This window comes from Mesoplodon densirostris, chromosome 7 (assembly GCF_025265405.1).
Source record: "Mesoplodon densirostris isolate mMesDen1 chromosome 7, mMesDen1 primary haplotype, whole genome shotgun sequence".
Lineage (NCBI taxonomy): Eukaryota > Metazoa > Chordata > Mammalia > Artiodactyla > Ziphiidae > Mesoplodon > Mesoplodon densirostris.
Window position 1 is genome coordinate 66,971,885 of NC_082667.1, and position 26,227 is coordinate 66,998,111.

At 46.2% G+C, this 26,227-nt stretch overlaps 1 protein-coding gene across 5 annotated transcripts in view; it reads right to left on the reverse strand.

Annotated features, from left to right (window-relative positions):
• Window positions 1-26,227, reverse strand: part of GALNT18 (polypeptide N-acetylgalactosaminyltransferase 18) — a 346,555-nt gene that overhangs the window by 86,533 nt on the left and 233,795 nt on the right. For all 5 annotated transcript variants that reach the window (XM_060104772.1, XM_060104769.1, XM_060104770.1 and 2 more), the window contains exons 4-6: window positions 11,123-11,306; window positions 9,085-9,282; window positions 3,833-3,947 (exon numbers count right to left, since the gene is read on the reverse strand). In XM_060104772.1, the coding sequence (XP_059960755.1) occupies window positions 3,833-3,947; window positions 9,085-9,282; window positions 11,123-11,306 (497 nt within the window). The remainder of the gene's footprint in view (window positions 1-3,832; window positions 3,948-9,084; window positions 9,283-11,122; window positions 11,307-26,227) is intronic.

Sequence of the window (26,227 nt, forward strand, 5' to 3'; positions counted from 1 at the left end):
TAGCTGTGAGAAGTTTTGTGGCCTGGGTTAAAGGGGTCTTTCCCAGAGAGGATTCATGTACACTTTTGCAGATGCCTAAGAACTTCTAACAACTTTAAGTTAAATTCTCCTCTCGAGATTTTCTGAACCATGAAGTATTTTGATTTTGAATGATAGATCCAAGGGAGGGATTCACAGAAGAGAATTTTTCCTTTCTTCCTAGCACAAGATTGAGACAGGCAATTTTCACTCTAATGACGAAAATGTGGGTGGGAGTATTTCTAGCCCATCTTTATACACAGATAATGGGCCTTTGCAGTTCCAGCTTTATGGGAGGTAAAGGGTAGGGAATATTTTACTAGATTCTTAATGCTGGTCAAGCCTTAGGCTTTGTATCCTGTCCTCTGTATACTCCATGAAACTGGGAAATCATAAACTTCAAGTCATCACATTCTTCAAATATAATGGACACAGGCTTTCTCTGATTCCTACTTTCACTTAGGTTTTGGTGTCTGTATTGATTTCCTTGGGTTGTTACAACAAAACACAGCAAACTGGATCACCTAAAACTACAAAAAATGTACTCTCTCACAGTTCTGAAAGCTAGAAGTCTGAAATCAAGTATTTTTAGGCCATGCTGTCCCCAAAGCCTCTAGGGGAGGATCCTTCCTTGCCTCTTCCAGCTTCTGGTAGCCTCAGGCATTCTGTGGCTTGTGGCATCATAACTCCAATATCTGTCTCCATCTTCACATGATTATCTTCCCTCTGTGTCTGTCTGTGCCCAGATTTTCCTTCTCTTATAAGGACACTAGTTATATTGGATTAGGGCCCACCCTAATGCAGTATGACCTCATCTTAACCTGATTATATCTGCAAAGATCCTATTTCTAAATAAGATCATATTCACAGGTACAGGGGGTTAGAATTTCAACATATTTTAAAGGGGACTCAATTGAACAGATAACAGTTTCTAACAACTTCTTAATTCCTTGCCAGTTCTTGAATACTTTCTTATATATTCTAGTATTTTATAGCCATCATCTGTATAATCTATCTCCTATTCAATGTCAGCTCTTACTTCTCATGCTTTTCATTCTATTTGCCCATAGCATTTCTTCTTTTTCCCACTGAGTTGTGGACTTATAAACTGGCGGGAAAAAAGGCTTATTTGAATTGAGTGCAAAATAAGAATAAGGCTTTGAACGAGGACTCAGTAGACACGACTGTGAGTAAAGTAGAAGAAAATTACTGCATGGACATTGTAATCCTCTTTTGGGAATGCTCAAAGGACTTTTATCCCTAGGTCACTGTGGTATATCTAGCTAGCTAGGCTTTCGAATTAAAAAGATCTGGAGTTGAATCTTTTCTCTACCTCTTATAAGTCATATGACTTTGAGAACATATTATGTAAGCTCTTTATTTCACAATTTTCTCATCTGAAAAAAGGAGTATTATGATAACAGCTACTTTTTAGGGTGTTTTGTAGCTGGATTATATAAGTAAAGTGCCAGAGCAGATAATGAATAATTGTGCAAACAGCTCTATTTCTGTGTTCCAAATGGGTAAGGACTTTGAATAAGTTGCCTCTGAATAAATGAGGGGAGGAAAGCAATGTCTGTCATTTTTACATATAATCCTAGGGAGTAACTGAAGGGAGATCCTAGATGGAGAAAGTGAGGCACTGAGATGTTAACTCATAAACATGAAAGAAAAACACTAATAACCATACAAAATGTGCACATCTATTTTGAAGATGGCTGGAGGTTCTGTATCCCTTTAGCGGGGACCTGGATTTGAAATTCAAATTAACTAGCCCCTCCTTCGGTCCTCAGCTCTGCCAGCCAACAAGTTGTTGGGTCCCTGCTTTAAAAGCCACCTTTCCTTCAACTCCGTGATACTTCACCTCTGTCAAATGGGAGGGAAGAGACAGAGAAAAAAAAGCTAGGCAACATTTTATACTGTATTTTACACCCCAAGCATCAAACCCCCAAATTTTAAACAAGTATTTGAAAGCCTCACCCAGGCCCACACTCCAGAGCAGCTTTATAATCTAGGCAAGGAAAAGCCAGGAGTCTCTCACCACTCTGTGACTGACTCACATACGTGCTGCAAGCACAGTTCACAAATCTAATTCCTTTCTCCATTCCTGGACATTTTTACCCAGAGAACATAAGTGACTGGAGGCGGTCCTGCCCGCTCAGCCAATTCCCAGCAGCAGCTCCTAGTAAAAAATATGTTTGGGGGCAAGCATTTATCCAGGAATGTGCGGAAATGAGATGGTGAGGACGCAAATGGTGAATAAATGACCAGCGTAGGGAGAGCGGAGAAGTGAGGGTGATTATGTAGGCGCTGTCCTCTATGAATATATTAGCTCTCCAACAAGCCCATGCATCTTGACTGTCTCCAAAGAGATTTCTCTGGGTTTCAGTAAACACAGGTATCTGGAAGTGTTTCCTAAGCTCGGCTTCAGGCAAGCTGCTCCTGCCGCCAGACCTCAAAGCCACAGTATTAAGTCTGGGTGACAAGTCAGGCCCACACTGCCTGTCAGGCTATTGGAGGTATTGTGAGATGCTCAGTGGAGATGCTCAGTCTCCCCTCAGGGCAGGGCGAGGACCGTCCAGGGCCAGCTGACTGCCCAGTGGGTTGGAGATAGGAGGTAAGGAGGGTGTACTCAAGCTGGAGCCCTTGAGAGGACACCAAAGATTAGGAACAAGAGACGCCAGATACAGACACTAAGGCCAAAGCGGCAAGAATGGGGTCACTAGTGGGAACCAGGCAGATACTGGGTGGACTGCATGGAGGGCAGGCAGCGAGGGGGAACATCTCAGATGATTGCCACGAACACCAGCAGGTACAAGGGCTGGCCAGGGGCTGGCGAGTCTGTAGCACATGGTGTGCCAGGCTGCTTAAAGAGCCCTGTGGAGAGGACAGTGGGGGTCATTGTGAGGACAAGCACAGCTTGCATGTCGGTTTTTTCATGAGGCTAGGACCACAGCCTAGACAGAGGAGTGGGCTTCCCTGTAGTGGACGAGGTCCTTCCTTGTATCCATGATCACATTTCTGTCACCTGCCAAGGGACTTAATGTGTCCCTCAGTCATGGGGATGGGGTTCATTTTGGAGTTATCTTTTCATGGGCCGAGGGAAAGGGGCCAGAGCCTTGGAAATGTTCCTGCAGGATGAGAGATTAAATTGTACCTGGTGTGGATTCACACCACACGTTGATAACTGCAAAGGGCCCTGTACCTTGGGGCAGGATGGCGGATATCTCTGGAAAGTGGTGTGAGGCATGTACGGGCCTGAGGGTCTGACCAACATGTGGTGGGTCAGAAACGCGCATGGAGTGAGCCTGGCTGTGTTTTGCTGTTTACTCCCCGTGAGTTTATTTCTCTGTAGCCCTCTCTTGACAAAGTCTTTAGGAAGGTTCTGTTGGCCACTGTGTTGGAGATGGAGAATAACAGAGTGAGAAATCCCAAAGGGAGGTGACAGTATAAGGAAGTGATTCTGAGGGTCCCTCCTGTTCAGCAGCCCCTTCCTGGAGCACCCCTTTGCTCAGCCCTGAGAAGTCTGTGTTTGATTTTAGCCAAGATGTCACCCTTGATCAACTCTCCCATGTCTCCACCCCAGCCAGAGTAATTTCTGATGTTCTTTTCTTCCTGAAAATTCTATAGGTCCCAACCTGTGTCTCTATCCCATCCCCACCAGCCCTGATCACATACACATGGACCAAGGTTAGGGACTGGACATCCAGAATCAGTCCACCACCCTCAACCCTGAGCCCCATTTCTCCACTCCTGGACTCATTCACCCTCTGGGGAGCTGAGCCACGCCCTACGGGGGGGAAACCCTGCTCACCCTGATCCCGAGCTCGACGTTCTCGCCTCCGTAGACCTCCATGCCTTCATCCAGCAAGCCGATCTCCTGGAAGTATTGCCGGTCCACAATGAAGCAGCCAATGAGGGCAGGGCTCCTGCAGGGCATGGGGAGATGGCCAGTCGTTAGCAGAGGGGCTGTCTCATGGGGGCCGCCAGAGCAGTAAGAGCAGTGCTGCCTTCCTGCCAGGAGGATCTGGTCCTCTCCCTTTGTTTGCTGCCAGAACTGGTGTGGGCCTTGCTCTCTGAGTGGCCCTCCTGGGTCCACCCTCACCAGCTATTCCAGGGAGGTTGTTTCAGCAGGGCAGTGGGAGACAGCTTGTGTCCTGGGACCAGCCATCATTTCTGGTGGTGCTTGCATGTATGTTAGCCCAGAGCAGTAGTGCTCAGCCTACCAGTCTATACTGTATGACTGTACCTCTGGCTGCCCTGACCCCTGCACTCTGAACTGCACCGTCAGTTTTTGTTTCTACCCGGGGACCCACACCAACTTTCCCACCCTTCACCTTGGTCCCTTTAGAGAGATGAGTTGGGGCTTTGGATAGCATGGTAAATCATTTGGATTTTATCTGTAGGTAAATGAGTGTCAAAGAAGAATTTTAAGCAGACAGTGGTATAAGCAGATCTGTGTTTGGAAAAAGAATACTCAGGCAGCTGTGGGGTGATTGATTGGAGGAGATTGGGTAGAAATCGAGGAATCCAGTTGGGAAGCTTGTTGCTATATCCAGATGGGCAATGATGAAGACCTGGACCAGAGTACCAGGACCGGAGACAGAGATTATTTAAAGACATATTTTGAGGTAAAAGCAGCAGAACTTTGAAACAGATGAACTATGAAGATGAGAGAGGGGGAAGAATCTGGATGCCAGCTGGCGTTCTGCTTGGGTGATGGTGGAGTGGGGATCTCCCATCAATAGGGGTGATAGAGAAGAAGCTGGTTTCAGAAGGAAGAGGGAGTCCATGCTGGGAAAACTGATCTTAAAGTGACCATGGGTCACTAGGAGGAGATATCTAACAGGCAGGGCCTAGCTAGCTGGTCTGGGTTGGAATTCAGCAGGGGTGTTAGGCTGGAGCAACACGTCAACAGCTTGTGGGTCCAGAAGCTGGAAGGCCTTTCCTTAGCGAGAGTAAGCGTGGGATTCATGGCTGTGTACAGACACCCGATGCAGAACGTCACGAGGAGAGATTCACATTAGGTGAATCAGCACAAGCGCATGTGGGCTGCTTCTCTGCTGAGAGCATCATCTTACACAAATTACTTTGAATTGTTCCACTGCACGCTGCTACCGCTTCTAGCCCCTGCGTAGCATTTTATCAGCTGGTAGCTGAGGAATTGGAGGGGAAGAGAAAGAAAAGGAGAAACGAAGAATCCTTAGTGATGAGAAAACTTTCACTCAAATGTAAATGGACCCATCTTTGAAATTGTAATATCATCAAGGTGGAGAAACAGCTATTTTGCAGGCCATTTCTTTGGAGAATGCTGATGCAGGAAGCTGCTTGGGCAGAGACTGGTGCCTTGGGGTCCCTGCCCCTTCTGCTTTCAAATTACAGCCTTTTATTCTGAATGGCCTCAGTTTCCACAGACCGCAGGCATCCAGGACAGTCAATCCACCTCAAGCCACCGCTCCTTTAGGCTGAGTTCCTACTCTGGTGGGGGGGACATGTGACCTGGCTTTAGAGGTGAGTGCTGGGGCAAAGGTTCCCCATTCTGCCTGTGCATCTCTGAAAGAAGTTCCCTAGACTCTCTGAGCCTCTGATTCCAGATCTATGAAATAGAATCAACTATAACCTCACAAGCGTTAAATTAAATAATGTAAAGCACTTGAAAACCTCTGGGACATAATTGGTACTCAAAAGATCATTTTAAAAGATGCACTTGCACATTGAAGAAGCCCAGAGAATCCCCCCTCTAAATGCATGGTGGTGTTAAAACATCAGCCCTGCAGAGTGGACTCTCAGCCTTTTCCTCGATGTTACTGAAATGTGTTTTTTTTTGTTTTGTATTGTTTTGTTTTAACATCTTTATTGGAGTATAATTGCTTTACAATGGTGTGTTAGTTTCTGCTTTATAACAAAGTGAATCAGTTATACATATACATATATCCCCATATCTCAAATGTTGAGCAGGGCAGGGCATTCTGGGATACAGAGTAGGGGGCCTTCCCTAAACGGCCAGACCCAGTCAGGGAAAGAACAGAATCTAAAACAGTACTCTGAGAAGAGCACAGGCCCCCTCAGTCTTCATTACTTATTAACTGGCTAGGGTATTAAGTGGACCTACTCAGCCTGAAAGTATTTCTGATTTATATCTTGCCTCATTCCCAAAAGGGTTAGAAATAGCTTACAAGAGAATGTAAAACACATTGAAAAAAATAGATAAATGTCTGAATCAAAGTCTAAAATTCAACCAAAAATTAGAGGCTAGTTAGAATGCATGTGTCTTCTTTCATGATTCTTAAAGTGGACCCACAAAGTTGACCCTGAGCTTCCTGGTGGCCAAGGTGAAAATGAACACATATGGTCTTAGAAGTAAGATTTACAGTTCCTATGTAAAAATGTCATACTAATTCCTCAGGAATAGCAAGCCTTTCAGTTTGAAAGAAATTTCTCAGGTCAGTCTTCTTAAAGGGGTCACTTTGGGATGTAGCAGACAACAATCTTAAAGCCATCCCTTTAGAATGCAACAGAAGATATCTCTGGGCTCTTTTTATAGCTTACATCATGTGGGGGTAAAGCACTAAAGCGCAGCTCCAAGGTGGGCAAGATACACTTGTATAACCCACAGCTTTCTGTGGGGCTGTCTTCATCCAGGTATAAACCAAGAATGTTCTTTCAAAATTTTCCATTAATACAGTTTCTCTCAGGAGTTTGATAAAAATTAGGTGATGGAATATTTGAGGCTGAGATGATATTTTCTGTCAAGGACCTAGAATGTGGGTTTACTGATTAAGTCCAGGCTGATACATTTAGTGATGCCCGGAACAGAAGCAGCTAATACCAGTGAAGTCTACTGCAAGACCGCTCATTGTGTTACGGCATATTCCCCTCCAATAGCAGTCAACAGACCTGGGGGTAGATTTCAGCCACACCAGTTCCAAGCTCAACAGTGGGTGCCTAGGAGGATGACACTAGGTACGGAATCTAGCTGATCTGGGTTTGGATCCTGGCTGCGCTGGCTGGAGCCTTTGGCAGGGTCATTCCCCTTTGTCAGTCTTGCTTTCCTCATCTTGTAAAATGGGAATGACACAGTGAGTGAGCTGTCATCGGGTTATGATGAAGAGCAGATGAGACCATCTGTGTAAAAGGCCCTTGTACACAGCGACCTCCCAGCAAATATTTAACAACATAAGTGTGGCAGAGGCCTAACAGACAGGTGACAGAGACAACCGCAGGAAAGCTAGGTGGGGTTCTCTTCCATCCTGCTTTTTTTTTTTTTAAATAAGATGTTGGGGGTAGGAGTTTATTAATTTATTTTTTTAATTTTTGCTGTGTTGGGTCTTCGTTTCTGTGTGAGGGCTTTCTCTAGTTGTGGCAAGCGGGGGCCACTCTTCATCGCGGTGCACGGGCCTCTCACTATCGTGGCCTCTCTTGTTGCGGAGCACAGGCTCCAGATGTGCAGGCTCAGTAGTTGTGGCTCACAGGCCCAGTTGCTCCACGGCATGTGGGATCCTCCGAGACCAGGGCTCGAACCCGTGTCCCCTGCATTAGCAGGCAGATTCTCAACCACTGCGCCACCAGAGAAGCCCTTCCATCCTGTTTTAAACAGGAATACAGGGCTTCCCTGGTGGCGCAGTGGTTGAGAGTCCGCCTGCCGATTCAGGAGATGAGGGTTCGTGCCCCGATCCGGGAAGATTCCACATGCCATGGAGCGGCTGGGCTCGTGAGCCACGGCCGCTGAGGCTGCGCGTCTGGAGCCTGTGCTCCGCAACCAGAGAGGCCACAACAGTGACAGGCCCGCATACTGCAAAAACAACAACAACAACAACAAAACATGAATACAGTTTTTTTCTTCTGGCAAGGAAAAATGCCATCTTAGATAGTAATCTCTCACTTTCAATTACATTTTTCATAATCTTTCTCCCTCACATAATACAAAGCAACAACAGTTTCTAATCTCCTCTTTCATCCCAGGAACTGTGCCCTAGGCCACCTTCTGATGCCATTTGTGTGGCATCAGAAGGGAGCATAAAGGCACCTGATCTGTGATTAGCCAGATAGAAATAAAGGCTGGCGGGGATGGCTGTTTCAGGAGTCCTGACCCATAAAATAGAGGCCACATAGAGGAGTCACTTGGGTGTCTCTGAAGGCAGTAGCAAAGGCAGAAAGAGTTTGGGATCTTTGAATGGCAGTTTGAAGCCACTTTTGTCTGAGTCCTACAGGATAAGCTCAAACATCAGCTAGGCATACACGGTGCCGTGGCATCTGGTCTTGCCTCTCTGCCCCTCCGGCCTCATTGCCTGGGCCTCCCCCCTCACTGTCCTCCTTCCTTCCAGTCCCTTTGAACTTCCTCTGTGTCCATGAACTCACTCTGCTCCTTTGAATATGAGTGTCCCTGCCCCAACCTTGTAATCTCCGACTTGCCCTTAAGAAAAAACAAGTGCGAATGCTACGGGCTCCGAAAAGGATTCTCCCCAGTTTTCATGCACTTTCCACCAGCATGGGGAATAATTTGTTATTCCACTTAGTTTATTCCAATTATTTTCTCTGCTTTCACTAGACTCCAGGCTTTTGGGGGCAGGAATCGAGTCTTGATCACTCTGTGTCCCCAGCACAGCAGTTGGTGCCCAGCAAGTGTCCCAGAGCGATGTGATGAAATGAGTAACTCTGAGGCTCTGAATGGATTCTGGGTGCCACAGCTCTTTTAAAAGGGATCGGCAGGGCTTCCCTGGTGGCACAGTGGTTGAAAGTCAGCCTGCCAATGCAGGGGACGCGGGTTCGTGCCCCGGTCCGGGAAGATCCCACATGCCGCGGAGCGGCTGGGCCCGTGAGCCATGGCCGCTGAGCCTGCGTGTCCAGAGCCTGTGCTCCGCAACGGGAGAGGCCACAACAGTGAGAGGCCCGCGTACCGCAAAATAAAATAAAATAAAATAAAAATAAAAGGGATCGTCAAATGCTGTAAGCTGTGAGTGAAGGTCACTTGCTGATGCGGCTGGAGTTTGGGAAACAAGGGTCAGGCTGGGAGGGGAGCCCTTGCATGGAAGACAAGACAGAGAGATCCAGGTAAGAATGCTTTACCTGATTGGGGCCGTGGAGTTCTCCAGTTTCCACCAGGCCTTAGGGGGGTTTAGGTAGCGGCACCACAGCTCCCAGTCAAAGCCCTGAGCGGCCAGCGGGTACTCTTCTATCTCAAAGTTGTCGTATTTGATGTTGTCAAAGGATGGCGAGATGATCCGCTTCCGGTTCTCCTTAATGCGGGTGAGCACGGGTTCAGCCCTGGGCAGGGGGGAGGGAGAGAGGGGAGACGGGCACCTTCTAAAGCTCCTTCCCCCAGACAAGGAGGAAGGAACTCCTGGCCGCCTCCTCCAGGGGAGAGCTGCTCCGCCTCCTGGGAAAGAGCTCCTATTCGGTCTCCCAGCCCCCATGCTTCCGGGCTAGCAAGAGGCCTGACCCCTCCTTCAGCATGTCCCAGGCTGAGCTGACAGACTCTTACTGCCTCAGATCCTGGTGTCTGCTTGATTTCCTTTTTTCCATTAGAAAAAAAAGAAACCAAGACTTAACAAAGAAGAAAGGAACAGATCTGAGGTTCCATCGGAAGCTTTCAACTTGGGCTTTGATTTTGCTAAAATGCGGTGCATCAACCAGGAGGAAAAGGCAGATGAGGATGGCAGAGACATGGAGGTGAGAACAAACCTACTTCCACCGGTTGTGTGATGCTGCTTCGGTCCTTCCACACATGCCACCCGCACCCCACACGTCCCCACTGCCCAAGGAGAGGTGGGGGGGTCGGGCTTCCACAGAGCCCGGAACCCCTGTGGGCACCAGGCGAGTAAAATGTTTACAGACAGGAATGATAAGCTTCTCATTAAAAATGCATTGGTTGCACAATTGTTTATTCAAATCAGCTTGAAATAGCAAGTGTCCCTCTCCTCTTCTGGCCATAAATCCAGTGAAAATGCTTTTTAAATAGTCACAAATGGCAAGCAGTGAATTCACCTATAAAAAATGGCTGCGTTGGGCTTCCCTGGTGGCGCAGTGGTTGAGAGTCCGCCTGCCGACGCAGGGGACACGGGTTCGTGCCCCGGTCCGGGAAGATACCACATGCTGCGGAGCGGCTGGGCCCGTGAGCCATGGCTGCTGGGCCTGCGCGTCAGGAGCCTGCGCTCCGCAACAGGAGAGGCCACAACAGTGAGAGGCCCGCGAACCGCAAAAAAAAAAAAAAAAAAAAAAAAAAAAACGGCTGCGTTACAGCCTTAATTCGGGCCTGCTATGTAAGCCTCCACCCAGTCCTGCTGTGTGCGTGCCCGCTGCCCCTTCTGCTAAAGGGCCCCACTCCAGGGAGGCAGAGGGTGGCACCTGGAGTCTAGGGGGGGACAGCAGACCCCAGTGCCATCCTGCATAGTGGTTAGGGTGGTACACTTGGCCATCCCCAGCACCTGGGATCCCCTAGGCCCAGGCTCTCTGCAAAGCCACACACAGTGGGCCATAGAACGCCCTCCAGCCTGCAGGGATGCTGGCGTCAGGTGCCCTGTCCCTGCTTGGCTGAAGCCACTGAGGCCTTGCCCCACCCAGCACCTGAGCAGCCCTGGACAGAGAAAGAAAGATTTTCTAGACCTAGTTTTACCAGTAGAAAGGATCTGAGGTTATGTGCTACCTCTGGCCTGGCATCTGGGGGAGCCCAGGGCACCTGTGATGACATCAAGTCACCCTGGCTCCCTTTGCCCCCTCGGTCCTGTTCCTGTCTTTGGGGTTGGGCTTCTGCCTTGTGTCTGGTCCAGCTCTCCACTTCCTGGGGGTCGCATCCTGGTGCTTAGCTGGGCTGGAACTCTTGCTTTGCCCTTAGCATTTACCCCTCTCTCCCATCACGTCTCCTAGAGGACCACAGCAGCCTGAGTCACACCTGATGCCACCAACACTTGAGACACTGTGTGTTGACCTGCTGATCCCTGACCCTCCCCTACCTTGAAGGGCCAGCCCTGTGGCCTGCTCACCCGTACACCCAGATCTCTCCTTTCCCCCATCATGACTGAGATCTCAGCAGGCTTTGCACCCATTTGAGCCAAAGCCCCTGGAACACATTGGGACTCATCCTCCTCAGCTCCCGACGGGCACTTACCAGCCCACGTTGAACTCCACGTGGGCATCAAAGAGTGCCACTACGGGGGCAGTGGCGGCCCTCCAACCACTGACCCTGGAGCGGATAAGGCCTTCCTGCTTGCTGTGCCGCACGACCTTGATGAAGCCTGGCTTCTGGCCATTCACCTTGTCCACATACTCTGACAGCTTCTCCTTCAGCTCCTCTGTGAGGGAGAAAATGCACCGTTAGCACACTGAGGGCAGGGGTAATCAGCACATTCACGCTTTCAGGGTGAGCTGACCCCCAGAGACAGGCAAGAAGAGCCAGTCCCCTCCCCAGGTCTTCCTTGGCATTTTCCAGCTCAGCTTTGAAGGGAAAAATAGAGGCAAAGGCCCTGAACCAAGATGGTGGAGTAGAAGGATGTGCTCTCACTCCCTCTTGTGAGAACACCAGAATCACAACTAACTGCTGGACAATCATTGACAGGAAGACACTGGAACTCACCAAAAAAGACACTCCACATCCAAAGACAAAGGAGAAGCCACAATGAGACGGTAGGAGGGGCGCAATCACAGTAAAATCGAATCCCATAACTGCTGGGTGGGTGACTCACAGACTGGAGAACACTTATACCACAGAAGTCCACCCACTGGAGTGAAGGTTCTGAGCCCCACGTCAGGCTTCCCAACCTGGGGGTTGGGCAATGGGAGGAGGAATTCCTAGAGAATTAGACTTTGAAGGCTAGTGGGATTTGATGCAGGACTTTGACAGGACTGGGGGAAACAGAGACTCCACTCTTGGAGGGCACACACAAAGTAGTGTGAGCATTGGGACCCAGGGGAAGGAGCAGTGACCCCAGGGGAGACTGAACCAGACCTACTTGCTAGTGTTGGAGGGTCTCCTGCAGAGGCAGGCGGTGGCTGTGGCTCACCGTGTGGACAAGGACACTGACAGCAGAAGTTCTGGGAAGTACTCCTTGGCGTGAGCCCTCCCAGAGTCTGCCATGAGCCCCACCAAAGAGCCCGTAGGCTCCAGTGTTGGGTTGCCTCAGGCTAAACAACCAACAGGGAGGGAACCCAGCCCACCCATCAGCAGACAAGCGGATTAAAGTTTTACTGAGCTCTGCCCACCAGAGCAACAGTCAGCTCTACCCACCACCAGTCCCTCCCATCAGGAAACTTGCATAAGCCTCTTAGATAGCCTCATCCACCAGAGGGCAGACAGCAGAAGCAATAAGAACTACAATCCTACAGCCTGTGGAACAAAAACCACATTCACAGAAAGATAGACAAGATGAAAAGGCAGAGGGCTATGTACCAGATGAAGGAACAAGATAAAACCCCAGAAAAACAAGTAAATGAAGTGGAGATAGGCAACCTTCTAGAAAAAGAATTCAGAATAATGATAGTGAAGATGATCCATGACCTCAGAAAAACAATGGAGGCAAAGATTGAGAAGATGCAAGAAATGTTTAACAAAGACTAGAAGAATTAAAGAATAAACAAACAGAGATTAACAATACAATAACTGAAATGAAAACTACACTTGAAGGAATCAATAGCAGAATAACTGAGGCAGAAGAACGGATAAGTGACCTGGAAGACAGAATGGTGGAATTCACTGCTGCAGAACAGAATAAAGAAAAAAGAATGAAAAGAAATGAAGACAGCCTAAGAGACCTCTGGGACAACATTAAACGCAACAACATTCACATTATAGGGGTCCCAGAAGGAGAAGAGAGAGAGAAAGCACCCGAGAAAGTATTTGAAGAGATTATAGTCAAAAACTTCCCTAACATGGGAAAGGAAATAGCCACCCAAGCCAGGAAGCGCAGTGAGTCCCATACAGGATAAACACAAGGAGAAACACGCTGAGACACATAGTAATCAAATTGGCAAAAATTAAACACACAGAAAAATTATTGAAAGCAACAAGGGAAATACAACAAATAACATACAAGGGAACTCCCACAAGGTTAGCAGCTGATTTCTCAGAAGAAACTCTACAAGCCAGAAGGGAGTGGCATGATATACTTAAAGTGATGAAAGGGAAGAAAGTACAGCCAACGTTACTCTACCAGGCAAGGATCTCATTCAGATTTGATGGAGAAATCAAAAGCTTTACAGACAAGCAAAAGCTGAGAGAATCCAGCACCACCAAACCAGCTCTACAACAAATGTTTAAGGAACTTCTCTAAGTGGGAAACACGAGAGAAGAAAAGGACCTACAAAAACAAACCCAAAACAATTAAGAAAATGGTCATGGGAACATACATAGCAATAATTACCTTAAACGTAAATGGATTAAATGCTCAAACCAAAAGACACAGGCTTGCTGAATGGATACAAAAACAAGACCCATATATATGCTGTCTACAAGAGACCCACTTCAGACCTAGGGACACATACAGACTGAAAGTGAGAGAATGGAAAAAGATATTCCATGCAAATGGAAATCAAAAGAAAGCTGGAGTAGTAATACTCATATCAGATAAAATAGACTTTAAAATAAAGAATGTTTCAAGAGACAAGGAAGGACGCTACATGATGATCAAGGGATCAATCCAAGAAGAAGATATAACAATTATAAATATATATGCACCCAACATAGGAGCACCTCAATACATAAGGCAACTGTTAACAGCTATAAAAGAGGAAATCGACAGTAACACAATAATAGTGGGGGACTTTAACTCCTTAGTTACACCAATGGACAGATCATCCAAAATGAAAATAAATAAGGAAACAGAAGCTTTAAATGACACAATAGACCAGATAGATTTAATTGATATTTATAGGACATTCCATCCAAAAACTGCAGATTACACTTTCTTCTCAAGTGCACACAGAACATTCTCCAGGATAGATCACATCTTGGGACACAAATCAAGCCTCAGTAAATTTAAGAAAATTGAAATCATAACAAGCATCTTTTCTGACCACAACGCTATGAGATTAGAAATGAATTACAGGGAAAAGAATGTAAAAAACACAAACACATGGAGGTTAAACAATATGTTACTAAATAACCAAGAGATCACTGAAGAAATCAAAGCAGAAATCAAAAAATACCTAGAGACAAATGACAATGAAAACACGATGATCCAAACCTATGGGATGCAGCAAAATCAGTTCTAAGGGGGAAGTTTATAGCTATACAAGCCTACATCAAGAAACAAGAAAAATCTCAAATAAACAATCTAACCTTACACCTAAAGAAACTACAGAAAGAACAAACAAGACCCAAAGTTAGCAGAAGGAAAGAAATCATAAATACCAGGGCAGAAATAAATGAAACAGAAACAAAGAAAATAATAGCAAAGATCAATAAAACTAAAAGCTGGTTCTTTGAGAAGATAAACAAAATTGATAAACCATTAGCCAGACTCATCAAGAAAAAAAGGGAGAAGACTCAAATCAATAGAATTAAAATGAAAAAGGAGAAGTAACAACTGACACTGCAGAAATACAAAAGATCATGAGAGATTACTACAAGCAACTATATGTCATTAAAATGGAAAACCTGGAAGAAATGGACAAATTCTTAGAAATGCACAACCTGCCAAGACTGAATCAGGAAGAAATAGAAAATATGAACAGACCAATCACAAGCACTGAAATTGAAACTGTGATAAAAAATTTCCCAAGAAACAAAAGCCCAGGACCAGATGGCTTCACAGGCGAATTCTGTCAAACATTTAGAGAAGAGCTAACACCTATCCTTCTGAAACTCTTCCAAAATATAGCAGAGGGAGGAACACTCCCAAACTCATTCTACGAGGCCACCATCACCTTGATACCAAAACCAGACAAAGATACTACAAAAAAAGAAAATTACAGACCAATATCACTGATGAATATAGATGCAAAAGTCCTCAACAAAATACTAGCAAACAGAATCCAACGACACATTAAAAGGATCATACACCATGATCAAGTGGGGTTTATCCCAGGGATGCAAGGATTCTTCAATATACGCAAATCAATCAATGTGATACACCATATTAACAAATTGAAGAATAAAAACCATATGATCATCTCAATAGAAGCAGAAAAAGCTTTTGACAAAATTCAACACCCATTTATGATAAAAACCCTGCAGAAAGTGGGCATAGAGGGAACCTACCTCAACATAATAAAGGCCATATATGACAAACCCACAGCAAACATCATTCTCAATGGTGAAAAACTGAAAGCATTTCCTCTAAGATCAGGAACAAGACAAGGAGGTCCACTATCACCACTATTATTCTACATAGTTTTGGAAGCCCTAGCCAAGGAAATCAGAGAAGAAAAAGAAATAAAAGGAATACAAATTGGAAAAGAAGAAGTAAATCTGTCACTGTTTGCAGATGACATGATACTATACACAGAGAATCCTAAAGATGCCACCAGAAAACTACTAGAGCTAATCAATGAATTTGGTAAAGATGCAGGATACAAAATTAATGCACAGAAATCTCTTGCATTCTTACACACTAATGATGAAAAATCTGAAAGAGAAATTAAGGAAACACTCCCATTTACTATTGCAACAACAACAAAAAAACACCTAGGAATAAACCTACCTAGGGAGACAAAAGACCTGTATGCAGAAAACTATAAGACACTGATGAAAGAAATTAAAGATGATACCAACAGATGGAGAGATATACCATGTTCTTGGATTGGAAGAATCAATATTGTGAAAATGACTATACTACCCAAAGCAATCCACAGATTCAATGCAATCCCTATCAAATTACCAATGGCATTTTTTACAGAACTAAAACAAAAAATCTTAAAATTTCTATGGAGACACAAAAGACCCCAAATAGCCACAGCAGTCTTGAGGGGAAAAAACAGAGCTGGAGGAATCAGACTCCCTGACTTCAGACTATACTACAAAGCTACAGTAATCAAGACAATATGGTACTGGCACAAAAACAGAAAGATAGACCAATGGAACAAGATAGAAAGCCCAGAGGTAAACCCAAGCACCTATGGTCAACTAAACTATGACAAAGGAGGCAAGGATATACAATGGAAAAAGACAGTCTCTTCAATAAGTGGTGCTGGGAAAACTGGACAGCTACATGTAAAGGAATGAAATTAGAACACTCCCTAACACCATACACAAAAATCAACTCAAGATGGATTAGAGACCTAAATGTAAGACTGGACACTATAAAACTCTTAGAGGAAAACATTGGAAGAACACTCTTTGCCATAAATCACAGCAAGATCTTTTTTGATCCACCTCCTAGAGTAATGGAAATAAAAACAAAAATAAACAAATGGGACCTAATGAAACTTTAAAGCTTTTGCACAGCAAAGGAGACCATAAACAAGACAAAAAGACAACCCTCAGAATGGGAGAAAATATTTGCAAATGAATCAATGGACAAAGGATTAATCTTCAAAATATATAAACAGCCCATGCAGCTCAATATTAAAAAAGCAAACAACCCAATCCAAAAATGGGCAGAAGACCTAAATAGACATTTCTCCAAACAAGACATACAGATGGCCAAGAAGCACATGAAAAGCTGCTCAACATCACTAATTACTAGAGAAATGCAAATCAAAACTACAATGAGGTTATCACCTCACATCAGTTTGAATGGGCATCATCAAAAAATCTACAAGCAACAAATGCTGGAGAGGGTGTGGAGCAAAGGGAACCCTTTTGCACTGTTGGTGGGAATGTAAGTTGATACAGTCACTATGGAGAACAGTATGGAGGTTCCTTAAAAAACTAAAAATAGAATTACCATATGATCCAGCAATCCCACTACTGGGCATATACCCAGCGAAAACCATAATTCAAAAAGACACATGCACCCCAATGTTCATTGCAGCACTATTTACAATAGCCAGGTCATGGACACAACCTAAATGCCCATCAACAGACAAATGGATAAAGAAGATGTGGTACATACATATAATGGAATATCACTCAGCCATAAAAAGGAACGAAAGTGGGTCATTTGTTGAGACGTGGATGGATCTAGAGACTGTCATACAGAGTGAAGTAAGTCAGAAAGAGAAAAACAAATATCGTATATTAACACATATATGTGGAACCTAGAAAAATGGTACAGATGAACCAGTTTGCAGGGCAGAAATTGAGACACAGATGTGGAGAACAAACGTATGGACACCAAGGGGGGAAAGCGGCAGCGGGTGGGGATGGTGGTGTGATGAACTGGGTGATTGGGATTGACATGTATACACTGATGTGTATAAAATTGATGACTAATAAGGACCTGCTGTATAAAAAAAATAAAATAAAATTCAAAAAACCCCCCAAAACAAAATAATACCTGAGAAATTTCTAGATGTTAAAAAAAAAATAGAGGCAAAAACAGTATTTATTGAGCCCAGCAACAAGAAGAGGGTCATGTGCCTCACACACAGTTAGAATGGGCATTTAATCTTCACAACAAGCCCCTGGGAAAATGCAGCTCGGAAGGGTTGATCAATGTGTCCAATGCCATGCAGTTTGTGAGTGGGAATTCAGTTCAAGCCAGGTCTAACGACCTCAAAATCCCCATTCTTCTCATCTGTTCAGGGACTTCCTTCTTCCTCAGTGCTCTCCGCCAGTCCTCCCCTCATACCCTGAGAAAGCTCCATCTGCAAAGACCATAGCCCAGAACCTACTCCTCGCCTGGACATCCACCTTTCCTGGAAGTGGATGACCAAGAGCTGTGTCTATGAAAGTGGCTGGCATTGGTTTATTGCTGGCTGTCTCTGGGCCTGGCTAAGCATCTGATTCCCCTGCCTCTTCATAACTGTATATGGTGCCTGCAGCAGCAGAACAGGGCCTGAGCAGCCACATTCATTGTGTTTTCCTTAGCAGCTCAGGCAACACCCTATGCAACCCCCTTCTCCCCAGATGATGGCCTGAGTGGGCCACATTCACCCACCTCCAACCACAGCACCTCCCCAGGACTTAATTTCCAATCGCCCCTCACCCCATCTTCCCAGCCTGCCCACTCCCAGGCCCTGGGACAGACCCACCTGGGCTGAGCCCTGTGTGTCCCTTGGTGCCCAGTCTGGGGCCTTGCCAGACAGACAGCCCACTAGGAGTGAAAAAGGGCATGAGGCAGCTGGCACAGTTCCTGGCACAGGTAGGTGCACCTCATGGCAGGAGCACAGTGTAGTAGAAAGAGGACAGCTTTCAGAGTCAACAACACTGCATTTTGGACTTCCCTGGTGGTGCAGTGGTTAAAAATCTGCCTGCCAACACAGGGGACATGCCTGCCAACACAGGGGACATGTGGTCCCTAGGCTGCTTTGTGCACCACTGCTTGAGTTAATCATCAAGGAGATGAGGAGACTGTGAATCCGAGGGAAACATGCTGACAGGGAGGAAGGAAGCCCTGACAGGGAGCCCTGGTCCGGGAAGATCCGACACGCCGCAGAGCAACTATGCCCGTACGCCACAACAACTGAGTCTGCGCTCTAGAGCCCGTGAACCACAACTACAGAGCCCGCATGCCACAACTACTGAAGCCCGTGTTCCTAGAGCCCGTGCTCTGCAACAAGAGAAGCCACCATAATGAGAACCCTGCACACCACAACGAAGAGTAGCCCCCGATCGCCGCAACTAGAGAAAGCCCATGTGCAGCAACGAAGACCCAACACAGCCATAAATAAATAAATAAATAACTTTATTAAAAAAAACAACAACACTGCAAACACTGCATTTTAATTCTGCTTTCCATGTATTATCATCGTGACCTGTTACTAAACCAGTTCTTGATGTCCATGGGGATATTCAGTTGCAGTGAATGTATTTTGCACATGGGAAGGACACGAATTGGGGGGGATCGGAGGGCGGACTGTTATGGATTGAATTGTTTCGCCACAAAGGGTATGCTGAAGTCTAATAACCCCCAGACCTCAGAATACAACCTTATTTGGAAATAGAATCTTTACAGATTTAACCAAGTTAAGATAGGTCATTAGGTCCTAATCTAATATGATTGGTGTTCTTATAAAAGGGGGAGATTTGGACACAGAGACAGACATACACAGAAGGAAGAGAGTGTGGAGAGGCACAAAGAGAAGATGGCCATCTAGCAGCCAAGCCACGTCTGAGGGTACCAGTAGCTGGGAGGGGGCCTGGAACAGATCCCTCCCTACCACCTTTAGAAGGAGCCCCTTGATTTTGGACTTCTAGCCTCCAGGACTGTGAGGCAATAAATTTATGTTAAGTCACCCAGTCTGTGGTACTTTGTACTTTGCAGCCCTAGGAAACTGATATGGTTGTTATGAGGATGAAATGGGATTGACATGTGTGAAAAGTGCATAGCACTTTCTCTCCTTTTCATAGTTTCTACCATACTGGGAGTTGTAAGAGATGGGGGAGCTGACTATCCCAGAAATTGGGGGATCCATCTCTGGCTGACAAGGCCCTCTTCATAGGCTCTGGTCCAGGACCACCTCTTCCTTCTCTGCCCTGCCCCTAGGTCCAAAGTGTACAAGAAGCAAGCCACAGGGGCCAGGAGGTACAAATGTGTGCAGTGGCCACACGCCCAGGGAAGGCAATGGAGCATGGAGCCGGAGTTGGTGTGCCTTCCTACAGATATTGATTTCAAGTCTTTTACCACATGACGCTGGCCAAACAAATAAGTCTGGATGGGTGAGTAAGCTGTGGTCCCTAGGCTGCTTTGTGCACCACTGCTTGAGTTAATCATCAAGGAGATGAGGAGACTGTGAATCCGAGGGAAACGTGCTGACAGGGAGGAAGGAAACTTTTGTGCTGGACAGTTACTACCTCACTCTGTGACCTTGGGCAAGTTCCTGTAAATCCCAAGACCTCAGAGTTAGACAGGATTTGAAAGTTCATTTTTTTTTTTTTTTTTTTTTTTTGCGGTATGCGGGCCTCTCACTGTTGTGGCCTCCCCCGTTGCGGAGCACAGGCTCCGGACGCGCAGGCTCCGGACGCGCAGGCTCAGCGGCCATGGCTCACGGGCCCAGCCGCTCCGCGGCATATGGGATCCTCCCAGACCGGGGCACGAACCCGTATCCCCTGCATCGGCAGGCGGACTCTCAACCACTTGCGCCACCAGGGAGGCCCGAAAGTTCATTTTGAACCAATTACCCATCTAAGGTTTGAATGCCCTCTGTGAATCCGGATGAGTGATCATCCAGCCCCTGCGATGACAGAGAACTCTATGCAATCTATTCCAGCTATTAGATGTTCATTTTTCTTTTACCCTCCAAATGCCACAGTCCCTCAACCTTCCACTCATTGGTCCAAGACTTATTTGGGGGCCACAGAAGGCAGATCAAGTCCCTTTTCCACTTGGCAACGCTTTAGAGCAGAAGACCATCCTTAAGACCTTGCTGAGAATTTCTCTAGGTCAAATGTGTCAGTTCTTCCTTGTATTTCCTCATATCTCGTGAGTTCAAGTTCTTTTATCGTGTTGCACTTCTCCCTAAATATGTTAGTTTTTCTCTAACACTTTTAAATTATGAAGCTAGAAATTGGCCTTTTGTTTTTTCGGAATAAACTGACCTATATAGAATAGGGGGAACTAATCACCTCCCTTAATCTAGAACCCATACACCCATCAATATCTTAAGAGCTTAAGGTCACATTAACTCTGCCTACTTTTGACGCAAATTGACCTTACTAGACACACACACTTAACGGGTTCTTTTCACATGGTGCTGCTAAGTCAGGCCTCCTCCATCCCATCTCTTCATGGATGCTTGTGTGTGTGCATGCATGTACTCCTGTGCTCTGAGCCAAAACAGCATCTTTCATTACTCCCCTTAAATCCGATCTTTTTAAAGATTTACAATGTTTCTCTAAAGTAAAAACGTTTTCCCCCGATTCTGTTATCCATTGTCTTTGTTATATAGCCCTTCAGCTTTCAGCTTCTGCAGAAGTGGTGAGCACATGCCTTTTGCTGTCATTCAATTCACGCTTTTAAATAGTGCGACCCTTGTCTGAAGCTAGGTTCAGTGGGGGCTGTCAGGCGTTCTCATCCAGCTTGGAGAAAATTCAGCTGACTTTTGGGTCACCACCAACACGCAGTGCATCTCACTCTAGCCAATAAGAAAACGACCTCATGGTCTCCTGTTGGCGCCCCTGCCTGGGGAGGCCTGAGGATGCCGCTGTCACAAATGGCAGGAAGTTGGCAGTACGGTGGTGTAGCTCAGCGTACCCCACGCTTACAAGGTCTTCAAGTGTGGTTGCCAGGAGGCCTCTTAAAATACTTACTGTTTCATCACTTCAAAGGTCCACTCTTCATATATCCTTTTTGAAATTTTAAGTAGAGCTCATAAAGCCTGATATTTGGGCTTTTGATGGTGGCCGTTAAGTGGTGAGTGCACAGAACTTGGAATGAGAACTGGGCTAGTACCAAATGACCCCCCCTCCCTGGCCCCGGGGAGGACAGACCTGTTCCCTGGTCTCCTTTCCCATCCCCCAGGTGAGAATCACTGCCCATGGGGACCACTGTTACTGAGGTGTTGATGGGACAGGGCTGTGGGTAATTGCCACCAAATGATCTCCCATGAATCCCACCTCAATGAATTCACATCCTGGGTGGCTGCTTTGCACAATGAATCTCAGCTGACCCTGGGACAACAGGATGCAGCTAGAGGGACCCTGTGCAAATTCCAGGCCTAGGCTTTAGAAGCCCTTGCAGCTTCTGCTTTCACTCTCTTGCTACCCTAAGTAAGGAAGCTGGAGCCAGCCTCCTAGAGGATGAGTGGTCCAGGAAGTCGCCTCCTAGAGGATGAGTGGTCCAGGAAGTCCCCAGTCATTTAGGCCACCCACTGAGGCCCTACACATGTGAGTGAGGCCAGCTTGGATCCTTCAACCACCAGTAGATTGCAAACATATGAACGATCCTAGCTGACATTGTAGAGCAGAGACAAGCTGCCCTTATTGCAGAGGCAGCCAGTGAGCCAGTGAATGGTTGTTGTTTTAAGCCATGAATTTCTCGGGTGGTTTGCTATACACAAAGACTAACCAGACAGGATCTATTGTTCTGGAATGGTGCTGGGGTTAAAATAAGATTGTGAACTCCTGATGCACAGGAAGTGAAATCAGACGCAGAAGAGCCAGCTTAGAAGGTGGCAGCGAGAGATGAAAAGGCTTTGCTTCTCGTAGGAGCTGCCTGCCCCCTTGTACCTCTGAGCTCTGTTAATAGTGAACTAGAATAAGGTTTTCTGGTGGATCAGCCAGGAAAAAAAATTCTGTTCTCAGCCAGCTGCATCCCAAATATTAGCTACTGGTTAGAAGAGAGGGATTCACTTAGACTTAACCAAACAACTGCTATTAAAAAAAATTTTTTTAAGGCCTGAAATACCCTGGATAACACTGGCTCAGTCTTTGCAAAGTCCATTTACTTAATTAGATTTTCATGTTTTCCTTTAACTTTTGCCAGTTGCCAAAGCAAGAAAGAACTATATCAAAAGGACTTCTACATTTGCTGGAAAAACATTGTGTAAGATATTTACTATTGCATAGTATATATATGATAAATACCTCTCAGAACTTAGCTCAAGAAAAACATATAAAGAACTTGTGGTTTTCTTTATACCTAAACACAAACACATAACCTGTCATATTTACCTTTTTGCCAAGGCGGCCAGGAAGCTCAGAGACCAATATAATGACTAATGACAGGGTTCTATCAGCATTTTTGCTTGTCTACTCTTGCTAAAGCTTTGATTTTCAAGCTCTAGTCTAAAAGCTGCATTGTCTTTTACCTTTTTTTTCCCCTTTGGTAGCTACATTAAACTGTTTTTTGAAATATCTATAACTTTTAATAAAGTGTCTTGGTAAGAGCAGGACAAGAGTATAATCGTGGAAAGAAGGGGAAGGCTGTATTTCATGTTTGTTTTAATGTGTTGGGGAAAGTGGAGGCAGGGGGTCCGCCCTCTGTGACTTTGTCAGATTTAGAATCAATGGCAGAGCTGTAACTAGCCAATGTCGACAGAGAAATACAATTTGCACCCTGCATGGGGCCAGGTGTCAGCCTGCTTGTGTTGCTCCTCCAGTCCTCTCCTGCTGCCCACAAAACTCTGCTCTGCTGACATCTGAACGACCTCTGTAAATCACGGCTCCCCGAAGCCATGCTGATGAAACACCATTCTTCTCTTAGGAGGTCACAGGCCACTCCCCACCATCGCCAGGTGGTGCCTCCCCTCAGAGCCAGCTAAGTGCAGGCTGCTATTCTCCCCCTTCAGACTTAGACGCCAAGTAAAAATGCAAAATTCACCAGCCTGGTCAAACAGAGCCCTTTCTTCCCTCCCTGTATGTGCCCCTTGTACCCCTCCCATAAAAAGAAATGGGCTCTGTGGGGTTACCCTAAAAGAAACATAATGCAGGCTGAGCAGAAGGCTGGTAACAATGGCTGTTCATCTGATTTAAACACCTAATGAGATACTCTTTATCTCTTGCATAAAGGAGAAAAAAAAAAAAGGATCAGGAAACTGACAGCCGATGGGGTTTCATTCTTTGGAAAGTGACTGCACAGGCATCCTTGTAAAACAGCCTGCCCAGCCTTGCCATGGAGTACCAGGTCCAGTTCCTCATCCTCTCAGTGATCGCATGGTCATTTCCCATGTCTGCTCTAGGTTTGGGGGAAGTAGGAATGAAGGGAGAGGCCACCCATTCATCCATTCAACAAACATTGAGCACGCACTCTGTACCAGGTACTGATCTAGCTGCTGTGCCTGTAGCTGTGAACAGGACAGGACTTATGGAGCTTTCCTACTACTGGATGTTTAAACGACATGCGATGTACCCCACACAGAAAGGGGACTGGGTAGAGATGGGGGGAGAGAGAGCGAAACAAAGGGAGAGGGAGGGAAGGAGGAGGAAAAGGGTGCAGGGAGAGAGAATGGGAAACAGGAGCAAGAGAGGGGAAGATTTTTGAAAAAGAATCTCGGGCACTGATTCAGTGCTCCCTGACACTGAGGGCTCGTAAATGACTGGACCTCCTGGGCCTGAGAAGCAGTGCTCGGTGCAGTTGGTGGGAAGACAGAGGGGCACGAGCCGAAGTTAGAAGCTCGAAGACCTACATTCTGTTACTTTCCTGGCCCAGTGGTTCTCAACTGGGGGCGACTTTGCCACATTCTCATCCCTTGAGGGGATATTTGGCAAATATCTGGAGACAGTTTTGATTGTCATAACTGGCACGGGGCTCCAGGGCATGTCTGCTGCTAAACAACCTACAATGCACAGCACAGCCCTCCGTGATCAAAAGTTACCCAGTTCAAAGTGTCAGCAGTGCTGAGAAACCCTGCAGAGCTCTTAGTTAATGGAGGTCCCGTTCTGGAAATCTGAGCACGTATGAGTTTTCAAACTGGCAGCTCTGGGGCTGCATCTACTCAGAGACATATTTCTTTGGCCTGCAAGGCAATCCTGCTTGGCAGCAACTGGCTGGAGGTGAGTAGGAGTTGCTCCTATAAAAGGATTCTGTAATAGGTATAAACTCCCTGTGAGATTCTGATGGGCAGCCAAGCTTGGTAACAACGGAAATAAATGAAGATTGGCTTTGTAACAGGTGGGAAAGGAGCCTCCTCTAGAATTTTGTGTGGTTTCAGCCCATTATAGAGACTCTGAAAAAGGCTCCCCCACTACCTGGCCAGATAGTTTTTCTCTTCATTCTCCCAAATCTATGGGCTCCATCTTGCTGCCCTCCATTGGAAGCCCTTCACTTAGCACTTGGTTTCTCTACGTGGCCATCTTTGGTTTCGACTGTCCCTTGTAGGTCCCCAGCTGTTCTCTGCACAAGGCACTGCCTTCTGTCCCCTCTCCCCAGCCCCCACCCCCATTTTCAGGCACTCCAGCTCTGCCTCTAGCTCAATGCTGTCCCCCAAAGCCCAGCCTGCATTAGAGTTGCCACCCTCTTCCTCCAGTTGCCTGGGAGGGGAGGGTAAACACCCCCCGCTGAGAAGTGCTGATAATTGCTAGTCGCCAATGGTGCTAATTTGAAGATTAAAAGCACAGCACATTTCTGTTTATTCCTCTAAGAATGAACAGTAGCTGGTCTTCCTCAGATCAGAAGATTAACTGGCTTTCCTCTAAAGCCACTTAGGGCCATTGAAACACAAATGATGTGTCAACACACTTTAAAAGAGAGATTATTCATTAGGATGTAATGGCTGTCAAAACTAGCTGATCATCCACTCACTTGGGGATCAAAAAAATAAAACAGAGATGCCAGCCCACACCCACCGCCCTCCTGAAGAATCTGGAGGGTGACTGTAGACTCAGTTTGTCCTTCTGATGAATGATGGTGAGCTGGGTTTGGACAGCTGTGACCCCAGAAGTATAGACCAGCCTGAGACCCCAGGCCAGGGTCAGCCTTGTTTTGTGGATTGCTCTTTCTTTAAGATCACTCCAGACAAGCTTTCAAACCCTGGGGAGTTTATAAATGCCTTCCAACCAGTTCCTTCTTCTGTCCCATGTACTTAACAGTTGACTTCTGGCCAGCCCCTTTTAATAGCTGCACTTCTTCAAAGTCAATTCATACTGAAGTAGATCTGGAATGACCCTAAACAGTTCTCCTTACTCAGGACTTGGAGAAAGGCTCCACCTAGGAGCTGCACAGATGGCATATACAGTACGGCTACAGGGTCCAGGCAGAGTGTCTTCCTTGGAAGACACAATCTTACTGGGAAGTTCCAAGCATTAATTCAGCCATTCCAAGTTCCAGAATTATCACCTAATAGACCCAGCCATTTGTTTCCGGGACTACTCTTTTGTGTCAAAGCCAGCCGTTAGTGACCACCAAAACCCACATGAAATATGCACTCCTCATTTAGTGGGGTCTCCAAAGCCAGGCTCTCAGCATCCACTAACACCTTACCTGCTCCCAAATGACTTATTTTCCCAAAGATCCTATAACCTGCAACACAATGGTCAGAACTGGTTTCTAAAGATGATTGTGGCAGATGATGTAAAAATGGTCCCTTGGACAGTCAGGGATGTGTGTTGGGTGCTAATCAATGTTTAACACGCCCTCTCTCTCTCTCTCTCAACAAACAAAAACCTGATTTGTAACATTTGCCAATGTCTACAGTGTAAATGCCCTCCTACCATAGCTGATTTCAGGCTACTAACCTGATGCCACTGTCCTCAAGTTGGGAAGAGATGTGCAGAGTTGGGAAAGGACGTGCATGACCA